The sequence below is a fragment of the Ailuropoda melanoleuca genome, chromosome 5 (assembly GCF_002007445.2).
Source record: "Ailuropoda melanoleuca isolate Jingjing chromosome 5, ASM200744v2, whole genome shotgun sequence".
Lineage (NCBI taxonomy): Eukaryota > Metazoa > Chordata > Mammalia > Carnivora > Ursidae > Ailuropoda > Ailuropoda melanoleuca.
This window is the reverse complement of record NC_048222.1, coordinates 72,292,999-72,311,138: the sequence shown is the minus strand read 5'-3', so window position 1 is coordinate 72,311,138 and position 18,140 is coordinate 72,292,999. Positions and strand designations below refer to the sequence as shown.

The 18,140-nt window shown below is 41.3% G+C and overlaps 1 protein-coding gene across 1 annotated transcript in view; it reads right to left on the bottom strand.

Annotated features, from left to right (window-relative positions):
- EBF2 (EBF transcription factor 2) overlaps positions 1-18,140 on the bottom strand; it is a 186,786-nt gene that overhangs the window by 22,345 nt on the left and 146,301 nt on the right. Inside the window, exons 9-10 of the mRNA XM_002914426.4 lie at positions 17,187-17,317; positions 16,143-16,269 (exon numbers count right to left, since the gene is read on the bottom strand). Coding sequence (XP_002914472.1) covers positions 16,143-16,269; positions 17,187-17,317 — 258 coding nt within the window. The remainder of the gene's footprint in view (positions 1-16,142; positions 16,270-17,186; positions 17,318-18,140) is intronic.

Genomic DNA, 18,140 nt, shown 5'->3' with positions numbered 1-18,140 from the left:
TCATCCGTGCCCCTATGATTTCCATGTCAAGCTACTTGCTGACTATCACAAATGTTTATCTCCAGTCCAGATAGCTTGCACGAGGTTCTGCCTTATTTGTCCAAGTATTGGCTGGAAATTTCCACAGGGATGGCCCATAGACTCCTTCCACCCAAGATACACCAAGCTCACCCGACTTTGAGTGAATAGCCATCATCCATCAGATTGCCAACCAGAAACCTTAGATTCGTTCCTTAAATCTCAATGTCATTTCTATTTTTCTAGAAAACTCATGCATTTCATCAATATTTTAAATATTTTAGCACAGATTCTACACAGTATAGTTAAAATTTCTAATCTATTTATGGTTCTCTCCCTCCAAGCCCTGCTTTGTTGCAACTTTCTGAATAGTCATATTTTTAATTTTGTCTTCCTTTTGTTCCAAAGAGAATATCCTAAAATTTTGAGATGCCTGGGTATTAGTTAATTATTTATTCTAGTTTGTTGCATTGGATTCAAAAAGGTGTCCTGCAGAATATCTGTCTTTTGGAATTTAAGTTTTTTTGTGAATTAATACATACGAGTTTTGTCTGTGTTCCATGGGTAATGCTTTAAATGCATTATTTAATGTATCTTTTCGACCCTATTATTTAACATATTGTATATGTAATTGCTACTCTAAATTTATCCTTCCACATTCTCCTTGTATTTCTGATTATATTTTTCTCTAGTATTGAGAAAGATACACATCCTATTTTAATTTAAGACAGTACTTTCAGATTTCTCTAAAAATATTTCTTTCTAATTATTTGAGTCTGGTAAGCCCTTCCACGTATAAGGAATTTTGCTCCCCTTTCATTTTCATACCTCACATTTTCCTTTTTTACATTTTGGTTGGTCATTTGTCATCTTCAGGTAATACTACTATCTTTAGATTTTCTATGATCTGTATTTTTTAGGCTAATTTTCATATTTACATTAAGCTTTGGCATTACATTAACAATAATCGAGATACTCTAACTGCTTTCTCTGCTGACCAGGAGTCCTGCGATACCATAATTTTCTCTTCTTATGTTCTTCACTGGTTCAATCCTCCACAGTCAGGTTACATCGGTAAGAGTAAGAGCTGAATCCTGTCTGTGCCCTTGGAAGAAGGGAGTATTTGTCTGTCTTCCTCACGTGTAAATGGCAACTTCGCTGGGCATAGCATTGTTAGGTATACCCTTCTCCACTCAAGATAAAGTTTCTGCCTGTTGCTTGCTCTTACCCTGTGAGGAGGCCTAGGGAAATGACGAGTCCAGCTTTCACACATCTTCTAACACAACCCTGTCTGCTCACACCAGCACAACAGCATAGAATTTCTGGCATATTGATGACACCAGCCTAGCTTCAAACATGAATACTATATTTCTCTTATTTTTTTCTTGAAAAATCCTCTGATACATTCTGGGGCTGAGGGCAGATTAAACACTTGGACTCAAATTACAATTTTACCCAGAAACACATGTAGGAATAGCTGTGTGTATAATTGGAATCATTCTGTAAACTTTTTTTTCCCACTTAGCATTATAATGTCAGCAGTTTCTGAAGCCTTTTTCCTTAATAACAGTATTTTTAGTGGCTATAATATTCAATAATGAAAATCGTTATTGCCACTGTTAGAATTTACCAAAGGCTTGCTATATTACCGGCACTACGCTAAGCCTTTTACATACGTTAGCTCATTTAATCCTCATTACAATCCCATGATTTGGGTTTTATCTCCATTTTCAATGCAGTTCCAGGCAGTAAAGGTGGAATTTGTACCTTGGCTTCTCTAACTCCTAGGCCTGTGCTTTAACCTTTCCTGCTGAATTACAGATGTTGTTCCAAGCCCTATGCAGATATACCAATAGCTGCCTGGTGTAAAGGCTACCCTCTGCACTGAGCTATTGGGCTAGAGCTGGTGAGGAGCAGAGAAGAGTGTTGAAAAGTGGCCGTGCCACCTACTCCTTCCACCTATCCCCCGCAGCCGCCCTTCCACCCTTCCCCGTGCTTCCTCTCGAGCTTCTAGCAAAGGGCTGCAGATCTGGAAAGTGCAGCCCTGCCAGGTTGCCTGACTTCTCAATCACTGAGCGCGGGAGAAGGCCCCATTTGGTATCAATCAGCAAACATAAACAGCTTCCCGGTGCTGCAGGGTGAACAGACCTAGTGACAAAATGCTCTAAATCAATCATTGCCTCGTCTTTTTTCAAATACACATCATTTTGTTACCTAGGGTACTGACTTTCTTACATGGAGAAAATGGAAATGATAGATATGGGTATGCTCACAATGTGTTGGCTATAAAGTAAGGGACTATCCTCTGAGGTAGAAAATCTAGCCCCTCAAAGGCCCCCATTGTCTCCACTAGTGTCCTTGTCCTTTCTCCCCATTTGCACAACTACTCCCACAGGCAAGCGCTCACTCCCTCTCGCTAGAGCTCCAGGGGTCCCCCCACGACCACCACTAATCTCATTATCCCTTGTCCTTCCTGCAGCTTACAGATGAATTCTCTAAAGCCAGGCTTTAATCAGCACACAGAGGTGGGATGTAGATGGTACTTTCTCTTGCACAGAATTGATCCCACATTTGTACCCACTGTTCTTCCCATTAGATAGGAAACCACCGGGACACAAGGGTAACGTCTGGTTTATCTTGACTGCCCTCCCCTCCTCACTCCCCACACAAATCAGAAATAGCTGACTATCTTGACCATACTGGATTAGCAGCTCACGTTTTAAATGGCGTAAGTAGATTAGGCATACTCATCTATTTCTGATGTTGAGTGTTTTTTGGCAGGCCCCTGTCAGACTTCATAGCACAGATGGTGGGATGGGCTGTGTATCCCAGGTGAGAAGACAATGGTAAAAACACACTGTCGTCTACACGGACAGGAAAAAAATCACATGCATGTGCACACACAATTTCACTTAATCAAGTGCACTTTTGACGTACAAATCATAGTCGAAACTGTTTAGTCAACAACAAACCAAAAGAAGGAAAGTTGGTCAATTCCTCCAGTTTTCAGCCTTCAAAACATCAAGATGATACTGGACAACTTTGACTTTGGTTCCAAACTAACATCCCAACTGGCCAGTTGCTTTTGCATCCTATAGATTCAGACTCATGTTGAATCCCAGCTCCCCCACCCCCCCACCACCTCCCTGGGTGTTCTCTGACATTTCAGGCCTGGTGTGAGCCAAGCAAACCTCAATTAGCTAATGAGGTGCCCAAGACCAGCACCAAGACTGCCTCTAAGGGCCAACCAGATCATTAACCGCCATCATCAGTGTGAATTTACAACCTCTCCTACCACATGGAGTGTGGGGGGTGCTGTGAAGTGCTGCCAAGCCCTCGGCTGACAGGGGCACAGAGAAGTGCTAGCAAGGCAAAAACAGAGTAAATTAAAAATATGCTTCGATCTATAGGCTCTATTTATCTATGTCTTTCTTTAGTAACATAACATTAAGGTAAAAGGTCATATCCCCACTGAAATATAATTTATATTTACCTTTTATTAAATAATTATGGCATGGCATGAAGTTAAATATTACAGAAGCTAATCGAGGGGGAATTCAATAGAGAAAACTCAGACATGAGAATTTCGTCTTTGCTATACATAGAATGTCTTAATCCTCCACTGGGAGTCATTCGGGTTTGCTTAAGGAGTTTAATAATACACATTTCAACTGCCACAGAATCTAAATCCCATTTGGATCAGCCTTGGAAAAACTTTCATCAATACCTTGAGATTTCATAATATTTCTCCTGAGAGCCTGGATCTTATGTGTCATTTCTCATTTTGATTGTGGGTATAATATATGAGGTTACTTACATATCTTGGGCCCAGCAAATAGATATAAACTTTAAGCAATGTGTAAAGGTTTTATTTTATAAGTAAATAGTATTTAACTAAAAATATCTACTGGGAACCACTCATTAAAAAAAAAAAGCTGGCTGATGTTCAGTATTAATTTTCCCAAGGGGTTGGTGAGATGTATAAATTCTATATGGTTTTTTCTTTCCTTAAGAGGAGGCACAGAGACCAGATAATGCTGACCCTTGATTATGTCTCTGCTTCTGTTTCCCAAAAATATAGGAGACACTGGCTAACATGGAAAGGGGACTCTTTGTTAGAGTTCTGGTCAACCCTGAACAAAGACAGCATTGACATTGCAGGCAGGAGTTCATTTATGTCCTGACCAACAAGAACACTTATCACAAAATGACAGCATCAAAGGCTGATCAAATTCCTTTGCAGAAATTTGAGAAGAGACAAAGAAGATGATGGGGTGAAGGAAGATCTAAGTGATCAGTTGGGATGTCACTCTGGGATGCTGGGCTGGGTTTCAGCTTTTGTCTCCTGTAAGTCTCCAATTGGAGACTCTCCATCAAGAGGCCAAGAAAATTCTAAAAGTCAGAGCCTAGCTGTATGTTTGCACATATGTTCATTCATCTGAAGCAAAGGATCTTCACTTTTATCAGGTATGCATAGAGCCCGTGGTCCCCTGAGGGGTCTAGCCCACAGAAGTAGGGGATCTCTCCAGTCCTAACTTGAAATCTTATCCCTCTCCAATAATAAAGAAAACAATGGAAAAGAATTCTGCCTAAGAAACCTAAAATCTATGTAAGTGACTGTCAGACAAACACGAGATCAGAAGATGGACTCTGTTAAGCAAGCAAAGGAGAAACCATGCACCAGGAATACCTCTCCGTGAGGCTCTGGTCAAAGACAATTACTCTGTTGGCACGACAGGAAGGTGTAGAGCAATCTAGCATGGGGAAGAATTCAGATATACAGACTCCAGCTCTTGCCTCCATTTAACTCTGGGACTTCTTCATTCTGCTCTCCCCCCAGTATCCATATCTTCAAAGAGCCTTGAGCCTACATATTGATTCCCGTGAGGTCTGCCTTCTTTGTGCTTTGAGTTCCTCTGTCTCTCCCACCTCTTCCCCCCAATTTCATTGTCCAATCACTTACTTTCTGCCCTACTGCTCATGCGTCCAACATGCAGAGCCTATGTTCAATTAGCATTTTAATGCTCCGAAGTTAAATTTTTTCGCAGCATCTGATAGTCAATGGAGATAAAACTGGTCTGGCCTGGGATCTGCTTTACATCCACCCCTGGGATCCCATCACCTCCAAGGCCCAGTGGACTTCGGTTTACCTCTCTGCAGAGAGAAATGGCTGGGCTAAATGGCTTCTAAGATGACTTGTAAGCTCTTGCATTATATAATTCTAAGGTGATTACCTATTTTGCACAGTGAATTTCTTCTTTGAGAGTGGAGATGGGTGGGGTTGCAGCCATAGGCTGTTGAATTATGTTGTCATTAACCTTTGCTACATTGAAATCTTTCCCTACATCCATTTGTTTCAACGTAGCAAAAGTTCAGTGTCACCAATTAAAAAAAAAAAGGACAAAGATAATATAGGAACACATTATTAAGAGATGGCACCTGCCTTTGTGGATACAGGAACAAGAACAAGAACACGGGGTGAGAACCAGCAGTGCACAAGTGGAAGATTAGACTGAAGCCTTTGATATTTAATTTAAAATGAAATATTAATTTAATATTTAATTATGCTTTGGTTTCAAAAAAACTGCAGGAGGAAGACAGATTGTTTGAAGAAGGGAGTAATATACATGGTTAAGGAGACAACTGTAAAAATTAAAGATAAATTTCAAGGGTAAATCTAAATGCCACAACGGAGCAGTTATAAATATGCTCATAGTCTCCATAATGTGTATTTAGAATATTATAGCCGAGAGCACCAGGCCATTAAGGGGCTGGGATGTCTCCGGTGAAACAACAGCCCCCTATTCTGGGGCTTCCAACGGACACATCATTCTTCAGACTCAGCCAGAGGATGGATCCGGATTTCACAAGAGGTGAGGGTAGAAGCGACCTCAGTAAAACTAGAGGCTACCAGGGGGGCTATTGAGTCAACCTGTTTCCAGTGTGAACAGGGAACAATCGTACTCGGGCTGGTTTTTGATGTTTGAATTGGGTATTTTTAACTCAAAATCAGATTCATTTTTTAAATGGGATTTTTTTTAATCAGAGTAATGCTATAAGGAAAAAAAAAAGAAATGTGAAGTGGCTGAGCTATTAACATTTGCAATCCTGTGTGCACATCTGTGCAGAGCAGCTTTATGAAAAGAGGACCCCACACCCCACACCGAGCATCGGGGAGGAGACTGTTCAGGGTATGATCAAGTGGTTTATGGAAAAATCTAGGCCTCCCATTTCTCCTCCCAACTGCTGCCTGTTTCTGGCCATTTTCTTATGAACACTCTCTCCCAAATAATGAACGGGGTGTCTAATCAAATGTATTTGCTTGTGCTAGAATAAAAGATAAGAAGTCCCCTGGGGGAGGAGGTTAGTTGACATGAATTCTTTGGTTTCTCAGGGTCTCCACTAGTTCTCATTTGCCAGCTTCTAAGTTCAACCATGCACCTTGACAAGCAGCTCTTCTGTGTGCACCTGGGATCACCTGGGCCAAGTCAGTGTCTCCTGCTCCTTTCATCCCCCATTGAAAACCCACTCTCCCTTCACTCCACCTGCAGAGCCATGTTCTCAGGCTGCCTTGGCCTTCTCTGTCACCTACAAAATCCGATTTCTAATCTAGACCCAGATATTAAGGGCATGGTATGGTAGGTCTTTCAAGAAGAATCTACCTCTTACAGAAGGAAAGACATGCAAAAAAAAGTCCACTCTTGATCCAACGGCGATGCAGGTGAAGCCACCCAGAACTCATCCCAAAAACTGTGTGTCCCTTTGCCAAATGCTGACAGTAGTGAATTGGACTTATATTTTTGTATTTCTATGCTGAATGCACTTGCATATCTCCATCATTTCATTTTCCCGGTAAGAGAAATACTTTACTGTTTGTGCACTTAGAAAACTGAGGTGCAGGACGGTCAAGTGATTTGCAGGAATGTTGGGGCTCCAATCCAATCTTGGTCATTGTCTTCCATCCTGGTGATAAGTTCTCTCTTAATAACAGAGTGGAGTTGGTACTCCTTTGTCTTCCACACCTTCAGTTATTCATGGACAGGAGGTTTCTATGACTTCCAGAGAATTCAAGGCACTTCATAAGTTCTCAACCTATCACATCACACCGTAAGAGAAACATCCCACTTTGCAATCTGGAGCACAGACAAGGCATCCTCTGAGCCCCACTCCATGCTCACTGGCCAGCCCTGTATCCTGTGCATTTCCTCAAAGTAACAATCAGAGAGCCAAGGCCACTGTCATTTGCAGGTAATACTACTGGGTGAAGCCGAACAGATGGCCTTCGTGTAATTTCTTCTGTAAAGCTACACAGGATTGGTAAGTGGCACAGACCAGTGGTTAAGAGAGCAGCTTTGGAAGTAGACCGCTAGGACTGCACCCAACTTGGTGACCTCAGGCAGCAGGATTCTTATCTCTAAAGTTGAGAGACAAGGGAACCATCACAGTGAGAAAAGGCAGTGATGATGTGAGCTCATGAGACAGAGTCTGGCTCCACCTCCTCAAACGATGACAAATAGGACTACTGGATTAGTATCATCATTTGTTTTTCTTACTGGTTCTACCTGATGCTAGAACTTACAGGAGATTTCTTAACCAACAATCAAATGTTTAGACCAGAGTCTGCAAAGAGCCATAGGAATAATACGGAAAACCTGTGCTCATCTACCCCCCACCCCCATACGTTCAGTGACCTGCCATGGGCCGTATGCATCATGGCTTTACACTGGTTTCTGGGGCGGGGGGGGTGTGTGAGCGTGCAGATTTTATCATTATACACAATGGCCATTCCAGCCCCAAATGCATGCTTTAGACATTCTCTTCCTGCATCCTCAAAACAGCCAAGAAAGACCTGCACAAGCAATAACCATGATCCTACTGGGTGCCCCTACCAGGATTACTTTTCTGCCCTGCCAGTTGTCTGTAGAAAAGTCTGTGAGGAAAGTAAAGGACCCTCTCCTGTCAGAACCCAAGCCCACCTTCCCCCATAGGTCTCCAAGCAGACCTTTCCCGAGGAGCTATACTCTCATGTGGATCTCTCAATGCTGCCGTAGCAAGCTGCACTTTAGCAAACCATGGTTGGAGGAAAATAGACCTGCAAAGTCACACGTGTGAAGAAAATGTGTTGTTTTTCAGAGCCCTGATGTTGTTTATGCTGTACTTGGCAGCAACAACCATGGGGACTGATTACTGCATTTTGGCTCATTATACCAGGTAAGTTACATCTAATAGCCTTGGGTTTATTATGGTACTGTATCCTTGGATACAGGAACCATCAATGGTTGGACCTGGGAGCCTCCTTTCCCACCTCCTGCTTTTTGAGTCTCCTTCTAGAAAGTTCCACCTAAGAATAAATATTATTGTGTTCACTCAGTCTCATAACAACTGCCCCACACGTAGAGTACTTTACCAGCCAGAAAGGCTCACAACAGCCTGATGAACAGGACTCAGGTTTCTCAAACTCATTTCTTTGTTTAAAATACAGATTCTCAGACCCTCCCAAAAGAATATGATTCGGTATGTCTGGAATGGAGCCAAGCATGATTCTCATATTCAGCCAAATTAGGGAAACACCTATGGGTAATAGTATAATTAGTACCAGAGCTTTACAGATGAAGAAAATGAGGCTCAGGGAGGTTAGGTGACTTGTCAAAAGGACAAACAAGTCATTGATGCCCCCACTGGTGTCTGAAAGCTTGTTTTCTGGCTGAGTCCAGTGCATCCTCCTCTTGAATGCCACTCCCCCCTCTCCCACTCATGCTCACTCTGTCCCCACTAAAGCTCTCGAGACTTCTCAAGGTTATCTTGTCCTCTGGAATCAAGATGATGTTTTCCACCTGACCACTGGAGCAGAGTATTTTATCTAGGCCTATAGTGGTTCCTGAGACAATCTCCTGAGTGTTGAGCATGTTCTGAGGCTCAGAATGTGTGGCTCAGGAGGAGGCTTGGACCCCCGAGAGCTCTCTGCCCGTCAGCCCCCCAGAGAGAAGGCCAGGATTCTCCGGGCTCACAGAAGGTAGGCCTCGGCTCTGAGGCAGAGAAGCCCCACCTCCAGTCAACTTGGGAAGCCACTGCCTTTCCAGCTATTGGACTAAGATTCCCAATGGGTTGTTAAGTGGCTTTCCATGCTGGTGGCTGCTCACTGAGTGGGCAAGACAAGATCATCAATCCATTTTCTGTAGCACCTGGGCCCCTCCATGAATAACATTAGCCACTTGTCTCTACCAACCTGAGTGGCATTTGGCTCAGTAACCTCAGGTGGAAGTTTCTAGAGAAAGTGACTAGCCTCCCGCGCCATCATGGACAGTGTTTGTATTTTTATTTTCTTCTCTGTTTGTGAAAGAATGTACAACTCACCCCCACCCTCCTCACCCTTAACTGCCTCCCAGTCCTTTTTTCTCCAGAGCAGTCTTCTGGAAGAAGCTTCACTGCTTCCCTGGCTGGAAATACTCTTCCTGTACCTAAAGAATCAAGTTTACCAATGTATGCTGTTTCAGTATTTCAATATGTGGGACATTAATGTTTTACACCACATTTTCTTTCATTATTAATTAAAAATTACTTAATTTTTTCAGAAAATAATAATTATAAATAAGCAAAATTTAAACAAATAATAATAATCCCAACACCTAGAAATCACCATTGGTAATGCCTTCATATGCAGGTTTCTATATCTTACTTGGGTTTTTTTATACAGGTATTCTTTTTTCATATATATTTGTGTGTGTGTATATGTACACGTACATATATACACACACACACACAAATTGGACCATACTGCACATATAGTTTTTAAGCTTTTTTTTAAAACCTATATCACAAACATCTTTCATGCAACTAAATATCCATTCACAACACTACTTTTAATGTCTAAAAAGTGTTTCAGTATAAGGATGGTTCACTGTTTATTTAATGAGTCCCCTAATGGACACTAAGGATGTTTTCAATTTTCCACAACCATAAACAGTGCTCCAATGAACAGCCTTCAGGCAAACTCAGTTATTTCCTAAGTATACATTCCAAAAAGTAGAATTGTTGGGTCAAAGGGTATATACATTTTGAAAGCTAGTACCATCGAGATACTCTCCTACAACCTTCTACCCTCCTACAGGAGTATGTCAGAAAGTCCCCGCTTTCTACTAATTTTGCCAACTTGGGGATTTTCATTTGTTAAAAAAGAAAATCCTTGCCAACTTGATGGGGGGGGGATGTTATCCCACAGTTGCCTTAATTTACATGTATTTGATTATTAATGTGATTGAGATTTTTAAAAATGTTTACTGCTAAATTGTATTTCTTCCTGAATTAACTTCTGATATTCCTTGCTAGGTTTAATTTACATATCTTTCTTTTTCTCCTTAATTTGTGAGATATCTAACTTTCATCTCTTTATCCACAATGCAAACTTAGTTGTTGACAAATATAGGCATAAAATAAGCTTTTGCTTAATAAATAAAAGAATCTCCTTATACGTAAGATAATATGTCACACGTAGTGAATAAGTTGTTTGTCCTTTACCTTTTGATTTAATGACCATCACCTCACATGTGAAAATTTTCTTTTTATGTAATCATAGATTTATGCTTGACAGTTTTCTTGGGGTCAAGGTTAGCAAGGCTCCAGATTATAATAACAATATTTTGAAATGTGTACATTTTTAATTAAAAATATTTAATTCAAATGTTTTAGTTTATAATATGAAATTAGCTCTCAAACCTTTTTTTTTTTGGATACTTAACTAGTTGGTCTAATACGATTTGTTAAACATTCCATCTTTTCCACATTGACTTGAGGTGGCTCCTCACCGATACACATGTTTAGGTATTTATACTATTCATGTGTACAAAACCTGTTTATTATTAAATGCTCTCTTCTGTTGCATAACACTTTTGTATGTTCCTCCACAGCCCCATATTCTTCTAATTACTCAAAATAGGTTTTAAGTCTGGTAGGGCATGGCCCTCTCATTTTTCAAAATGAGGGGTCCTATTTTAGCACCTTTATTTTTCCAGGTGAACTCTTGTAAAGTTTCCCCAAACATTTTGTTGGTACTTTGATTGGCATTGTGTTAAAATTATGCATTAATTGACATCTTTACAATATTAAATCTTCTCACCTCTCCACCAGCTGGAAGTATTTTGTCCTTCCTCTGAACTCCCTTAGCAATTTATACCTTTTTAAAAATCACTTTCTACACTATACCCACCCAATTTTTCAAACCTGAAACCTGAGAAGCATCTCCTCCCCTCCCTTCCCCAACCTTCACCCCATCCAATCAATCATCAAGTGCTGCCAATGTTACCTCCTAGATCCCATCCCCTTCTGCCTGTCCCCACTACCGGTACTCTGGTCCAAGCTGCCATTATTTCTGGATGGGGCCACCACGCTGGCCTCCAACTGACCTCCTTGAATCCACCCTGGGTTCCAAGCCATTCTCTACAATTCCACCAGAACGATTGTTTAAAAGGCAAATCTGATCATGGCACACCCCAGTTTAAAAATATTCCAATAGCTCCCCATGGCCCTTGGGGAAGTGCCAAAGAAGCAGGTCCCAACCCTCCCTTCCAGCTTGAGGCCAAACTTTCTTTAACTCATTCTTTCTGTCCTGTTCATAGGAGCCATCATATATATCCCATGTCCTTTCTTACCCCAGGGCCTTTGCACATTCTTTCTCTTGCATTTGGACTGTTCTTAGCCTTCCCCAATATCTTAGTTTAAGAAGGTTTAATTTCCCAAGTGTATATTCCCAGCATCCCATACAACTCCTTTTTAGTACTCATCACATTTGTAATTACTCATTCAAGTTTCCATGGTAATAACCCTGATAGTAAAAGTTTCCATTGTAATAACCCTGGTACTAATCATAAGAATATTATTAATAATAAGTGCTTTTGAATAATAAGGTATAGTCACTCTCTATCCCAAGTGCTTACATGAAGAGGTACTCTAGACGCGGCTTCTACCAGCTCGTGACAGCAGGTTGTTAAAATTTATGGAACATAGAAGTGGGAAGATCGGTAGGAGAAGAAAGGGAAGAAGAAAGGGGGGGTGGTAAACAGAAGGGGGAATGAACCATGAGAGACTATGGACTCTGAGAAACAAACTGAGGGTGTCAGAGGGGAGAGGGTGGGGGAATGGGATAGGCTGGTGATGGGTAGTAAGGAGGGCACGTATTGCATGGTGCACTGGGTGTTACATGCAACTAATGAATCATGGAACTTTACATTAAAAACCAGGGATGTACTGTATGGTGACTAACATAAGAAAAAAATATTAATAAAAAAATTACAGAAATTTTGTTAGCCAGCTGATGTCATAGTGGTACCATGGAAATCAGCAAATACAACCAACTCTACCACTCCCTCCCCACTGCTTTTCCCTGGAGAGCCAAACACCACTGTTTGTATGCACAGTATTATTTAGTCTCACCACAGCTCTGTGAGATAGGTGGCCCATTTTATAGATGGAGAGACTAAGTTAAGTCACTTACACAAGATTTCAGAACAATAGGCATCAAAGAAGCCCAAACCTAGAGCATAAGTAATTCATCTTCACATTACTATACCATAATGAAGGAAGGATCCTGCTGGTCTGACTTGTCTACAGTGTCCCCAGCACACAGCACAGTGCTGAGCATAGCAAGCATGCTCGATTAATATTTTGTTCATGAATAAGTCAATAAAATTTTAGCACATTAGGAAAACAGAGCTATTTGCTGACAATATTTGCTAAATAAAAGACACTAGGCAGGATGGTAAGAGACCTGAGTCCTTGTTCTTTTTTTTTTCTTTTTTTTTTTCTGACTCCACCTCAAATTCAATGGGCAATCGTGACAAGTCACTTCTGCCTGGGTCTTAGTTCTCCCATCTGCAAAAGAGGGAGTTTGACCAGGTGATCTGCAATATCTCATCTTCTCTATAATTCTTTGAATTTACAAATAATATAATATCTATTATTTTCATCATTACATGGGCTCCCCTTTTAGCAGACACTTTGTTTCCACAAACTGTGGTTCATGGCTTCCTCTATTCTGTCTGGCAAATTCCCACTTTCCTTTAGAAATGTCGCTCTATTGTCACCTCCTCTGGAAAGCCTTCCCTGATTCCCTAAAGTCAGCCACTCTCTGCTCCCTGCATTTATACCTCCTATGGGACTTAACCCAATTATCATCATCTCCAGGTGTCTATCTCCCCTTCTAGAACTGTAAGCTGCTAGAGGCCTACTGAAATTACTGATTTTGTGCCTTGAGCATAATTTAGAACTGATGTTTGCTCAATGAATGTATCAAGTATACTGATGCCTGGGACCTGCCCTCAGAGATTCGGAGCTACTTGGTCTGGGACCCAGGTGTCAGTGATTTAAAGCACAGCCAAGGGTGAGGACCTCTGCTTCATCGCGTTTTCACGTGGATACCCACATGTGCATGCACATGCACACAACACCAAAGCCCCACACATCCATGGCCTCACTGAGTAGTCACATCTTTCATCACTTCAGAAGAGAGCTGAGGATTGGTTGCCACATGATCGCTATTTGTCCTACCGGTCTCTTCATAGGCCAGATGGTCATCCATATACAGTAGGTAGAGAAAACAGAAATACCAGAGCCCTGGATGTGGAAAGCATCCCAAAGTGAGACCCATTCCTCGCCTAAGCTCAGGGACAGCCCACACTCCTACTTTCCTCCTACCTGACCAGCCACTCCTCCTCAGTCACCTTCCTTCACTCCTCCTGTCACCCTGAGCCCTACATACTGGTGTTCCTGAGGCACCATCTTGAGACTTCTTCCATCCTGTAGCTCCATTCTCTTCTGAGGCCATCTCATCTAGCCCTGTGGCTTTAAATCCTGTCTGGATGCTGACTGCTCCCTTGTTCAACATCCTCAGTGTCTTCCCTTCCAAACCCCTTGCCCTACCTGCCTTTCCTACCTCATCTTCCATCATTCTCCTCCCACCAGCACCATTCTGGCCAGAGGTATTCATGCTCTTCCCTGATGATGCCAGGCTTATCCCACCTCTCAGTCTGTAATCTGTTCTCTGCCTGGGACACTCACCCCCAATTCACTGACAGCCAGACGCTGCTCTAGGGAACACTGGTGAACCAAACAAACGCAGCCCTGAACAGTTCCAGGTACTGAAGGAAGGCAATGTGAATGGAGAGGAGAGAAGGTCACAAAGATACGGAGGCAGGGGGACAGATTTCCACACCTGTGATAGAGGTCTCCATTCAATGTCCTTTCCTCACAGAGTCCCTCCCTGACCACCCCACCCAGAGCCCTCCTTCATTCTTTATCCCTTACTTATTACTGTTGAAATTATATCATCTATTTTCTGTGCTGTCTGTCTTCCCCTCTAGAAAGTAAGTTTTATTAAAATGAGGGATTTTATCTTGCCCATTTCTATATCCCAGAGCCTAGAGTTGTGCCAGCCCATGGTACTAGGCATGTCATAAATACTCATTTAAATGAATAAATAAACTATGTCCCTTTGGGAGCTAGAGCAGTAAATATTGTACTGTGACTGTAATAGCATCTTCCACAGAAACACACATACACAATAAACCAACCAAGATGTACCTATCTCAAGAGAGAAAATTCAAAGGTGACATTTTAAATAACTATACCTAAAAGTTCCCCTCCATCTACTCCTCATGATATCTAACCAGATGTTTACACATAAACAAGAAGGGGTGTCTGGATCCAAACAAGAGAAGACACTATAAAATATTACTAGAATTTCATAATGTGCCTGATATATTTTCTAAGTTTATATATTTCTTTGTCTATACCCCTTATTTTCTCCTTCAAATTATAATATCCTAGTTGATCCTCCTGCCTTCAGTCGTTTCCCTAACTCAATCTTTATATCAAGAGTATTTGTGTTTCTTACAAGAACACTTAACGTCGCCTTACAAATCAAGTCTGAATTCCTGTACAAGGCTTTATGGTTTTTTTTTTTTATTATGGTAAAACACACATGACAAAATTTACCATCTGAAGCCATTTCTAAGTGTATAGTTAAGTGTCTTCACACTGTGCAACCGATCTCCAGAACGTCTCATATCACAAAACTGAAACTCTGTACCCATTAAACAACACTCCCATTCTCCCTCCCCCAACACCTGATCACCACCATTTGATGTTCCGTCTCTGAATTTGACCATTCTAGGTACCCTACAGGGCTTTTCAGTGGTTTTATGTTTTCCTTCCCTCCCATTCCTAGCTCATGTGGACTAAGTTCTGGTCTAAGTTCTACCCCAGTGCATTGCCTTGGCTATAAACCAGCCCTCTCTCCTCCAGACACCTGCTCACCTTACCTACTGGGTCCCAGCACATGAGATTCCCATAGTTGGGACATTCTTCCTTCTTCTCGGCCTATTTGAATCCTCCCCACCCTTAAAAATAGTCTTTGATATCCATCTCCTCCTTGAAACCCCTCCCCCCTATTCTAGTTCACACTGAACTCTGTCTTCTTGGAACTCATATTCCATTCATTCATTGGAAACACTAAACATTTTGAATATTCTAATTCCCCAGCTGTTCTGTGCAATATACCATCGCCTCCTCCTCCAAAAATTTCTACATTTCCAAATAGGAACCATGTCTCACAAGTCATTATACCTTCCACATAGAAAAAGTAGATATTCAACAAATTTTAAACAAATATTTTTAAACAAATATTCAGCAAATTTCAACAAATATTGAAATAATAGTTAATTCCTACTTTCATAAAATGTTAAGACAATTTGAACCACTCTGCAGCACCATTGGCAATTTTTACAAATCCTTTTCAAGACAATTTAGCTATAGCCAGCCAGTTGGTCTAATTTTTTAATCTGAATGCTTAGATAAAAGTCTGTTCTAGCATGGTTCTAGCTGAGTCAAATTTATAAAGAGGCACTCATGAAATGAGCTCCCGTGATCATCTTCCACTGTTCAGAAATTGCCTGCATAAAATAAAATTTAAAATTAAGTCTACATTTCCCCATTCAGCACCTATCACCCAGTCCATTCTTCCCACACTAGTAAAAAGACCTAGGAAAGGTAAAATCATTATAAAGTGGAGACACTGGGAACTAGAGCAAAGGTGAACCAGGAGTCCGTCTCCCTTGGATCATTTTCTCACCCACCTGTGTAAATGAACCTCCCTGGAGCTCCTTTGCAGAACTGTTTGGATTTATACGATAATGTCACTTCCACTACTCCGGGGATGTGCCGAGGAGGAGTCTGCACTCTGATGGCATGAGGAGTTATTAGCTGAGGAATGAATAGGCAGAGAAATAAAATACCTGTTATACAAGTTATCACCAAGGCTCCAGAGGACAGGAGCATGTCCAGCGACAACCCGCCCAGGGCAAACTGGCTATACTCATGGTGCCCCAAATGCTCCAAATGCCTGTCCCTCTATCTCACATGTTTCTCCCTCCCACCCTGGAATTTCCTCACAACTTAACCTGTCTAGATCCTCGCCTTCCCACCAATCCAGCTCAAGACTCCTCCTACCTCCAGGGCCCATCCCTGTATTCACTCCCTCCCTGCGTCCTGTACAGCTACTCTCTCATGTAGTGACTTGGCAATTTCCATTTCCAACCTAGCACTGTTACTTGTCTTTTTGTAATGTCTTGTTGGTTTTCTCATTATGAAAGTAGAACATATCCACTTTAGAAAATTAGGAAATTATAGAAAAATCTGAAAAAAAATATTAACATTGCGTAACCCAGAGATGGTCCCTGCTAATCTTTGGTGTGTTTCCAGTACTTTTCTATGGATGGCTGTTATATAATTAGATTTTATATCCATAGACACTGGTGTCCTGATTTTTTTTTTTCACTTAGCATTATAGCATAAATACAATCCCTTCTTCTGTGTCATTGGAACTTTTTCAAAACCAAAGTTTTAATGGTGGAATTGAACCATTCTCCTATTATTCAATATTTAGGCTGTTTCTAATTTTTCACAATTATAAACAATACTGTGATAAATATTTATCTTTCTAAGGGATCCATGCCTACAATAAATTGTGGTTTACATGTCTTTTAATTCTTGGTGCCTTGCTCACAGTAGGTACTCAGTAATGTGCATTCATGTCACTGATACTCCAGGAATTACATTTCCCCAAATCAAAACCATCTTTGGGCCAAAGAAAATCAGGGAAACAAGTTGTTTTTGCCTACCTCACTCCATACAAGCATGGTCCCAAATACCACTTGGAGGCCATCAAAGAAGTTGTCTCCAATGATGATGACCATGGCTCCTCCTGTGGTCCAGCCTTCACTTGGGCTAATGGCTTTGATGCAGGGGGTAGCTAAGAAGATAGAAAAGAAAATGTCTGAGCTGTCCTTTGATGGTTAAAATTTGGAGTTTTGGGGATTGGCTGCTCTTGAAAGTCGTTGGTTATTCCAGGTTTAAGTTGAGCTTTGCTGACTTGCCATCATTCCCTAATTGGTTGCTGGTTTTCACCAGGTCATTAAAGCCTAATGAGTTGACCACTATGTATGAAAACATGGAACACTTAGCTAATTGTGCAAAGGGTGTTTTTAAAACGCTGTTGTTTTTCCCCATATTTTTATAAGTTGATCACACTGGAAATGTGTAAATCCCTTTTCTCTCCCCACCTCCTCTGCCCCAAGATGTTAAGATTTACAAGGCCTGCTAATGTGCTAGCGAGAGAAGGAGAAAGTAAAATCTATCATAGTTAAAGTTTTTTCCAGCTCTATCAAGAGACAATTTCTAATCACTTTCCTAACTTTGTAGGACGGATTTCCCCCCCTTCTTCCATATGTTCAAGGCCTCTGGACTTTACATCCCAACAGGAACCCAATATGGTTTTCAGGCCATAACTAAAGTCAATCCATCACTCCATTTCCAAAGTTGACAGGGTCAAAGGTGGAGGAGAACTTTGGCAGGACTCCAAAAACATGAGCCCCCTTTGAACAGCCAGTCAATCACATCCAATCAGTCAAAAGAAACTGGATGGGTTCCTAGTTCTGAACCCTGGGATTTTCTTCTCCCCTTTCAGTGCCCACTGTGGGAGAATTAACACCACTCCAAATTCTTTACTGATTCAATCATTTTCTTTCAGTTCATTAATTCCTATTTAAATTGATACAAGACACATTTTAAGGGCC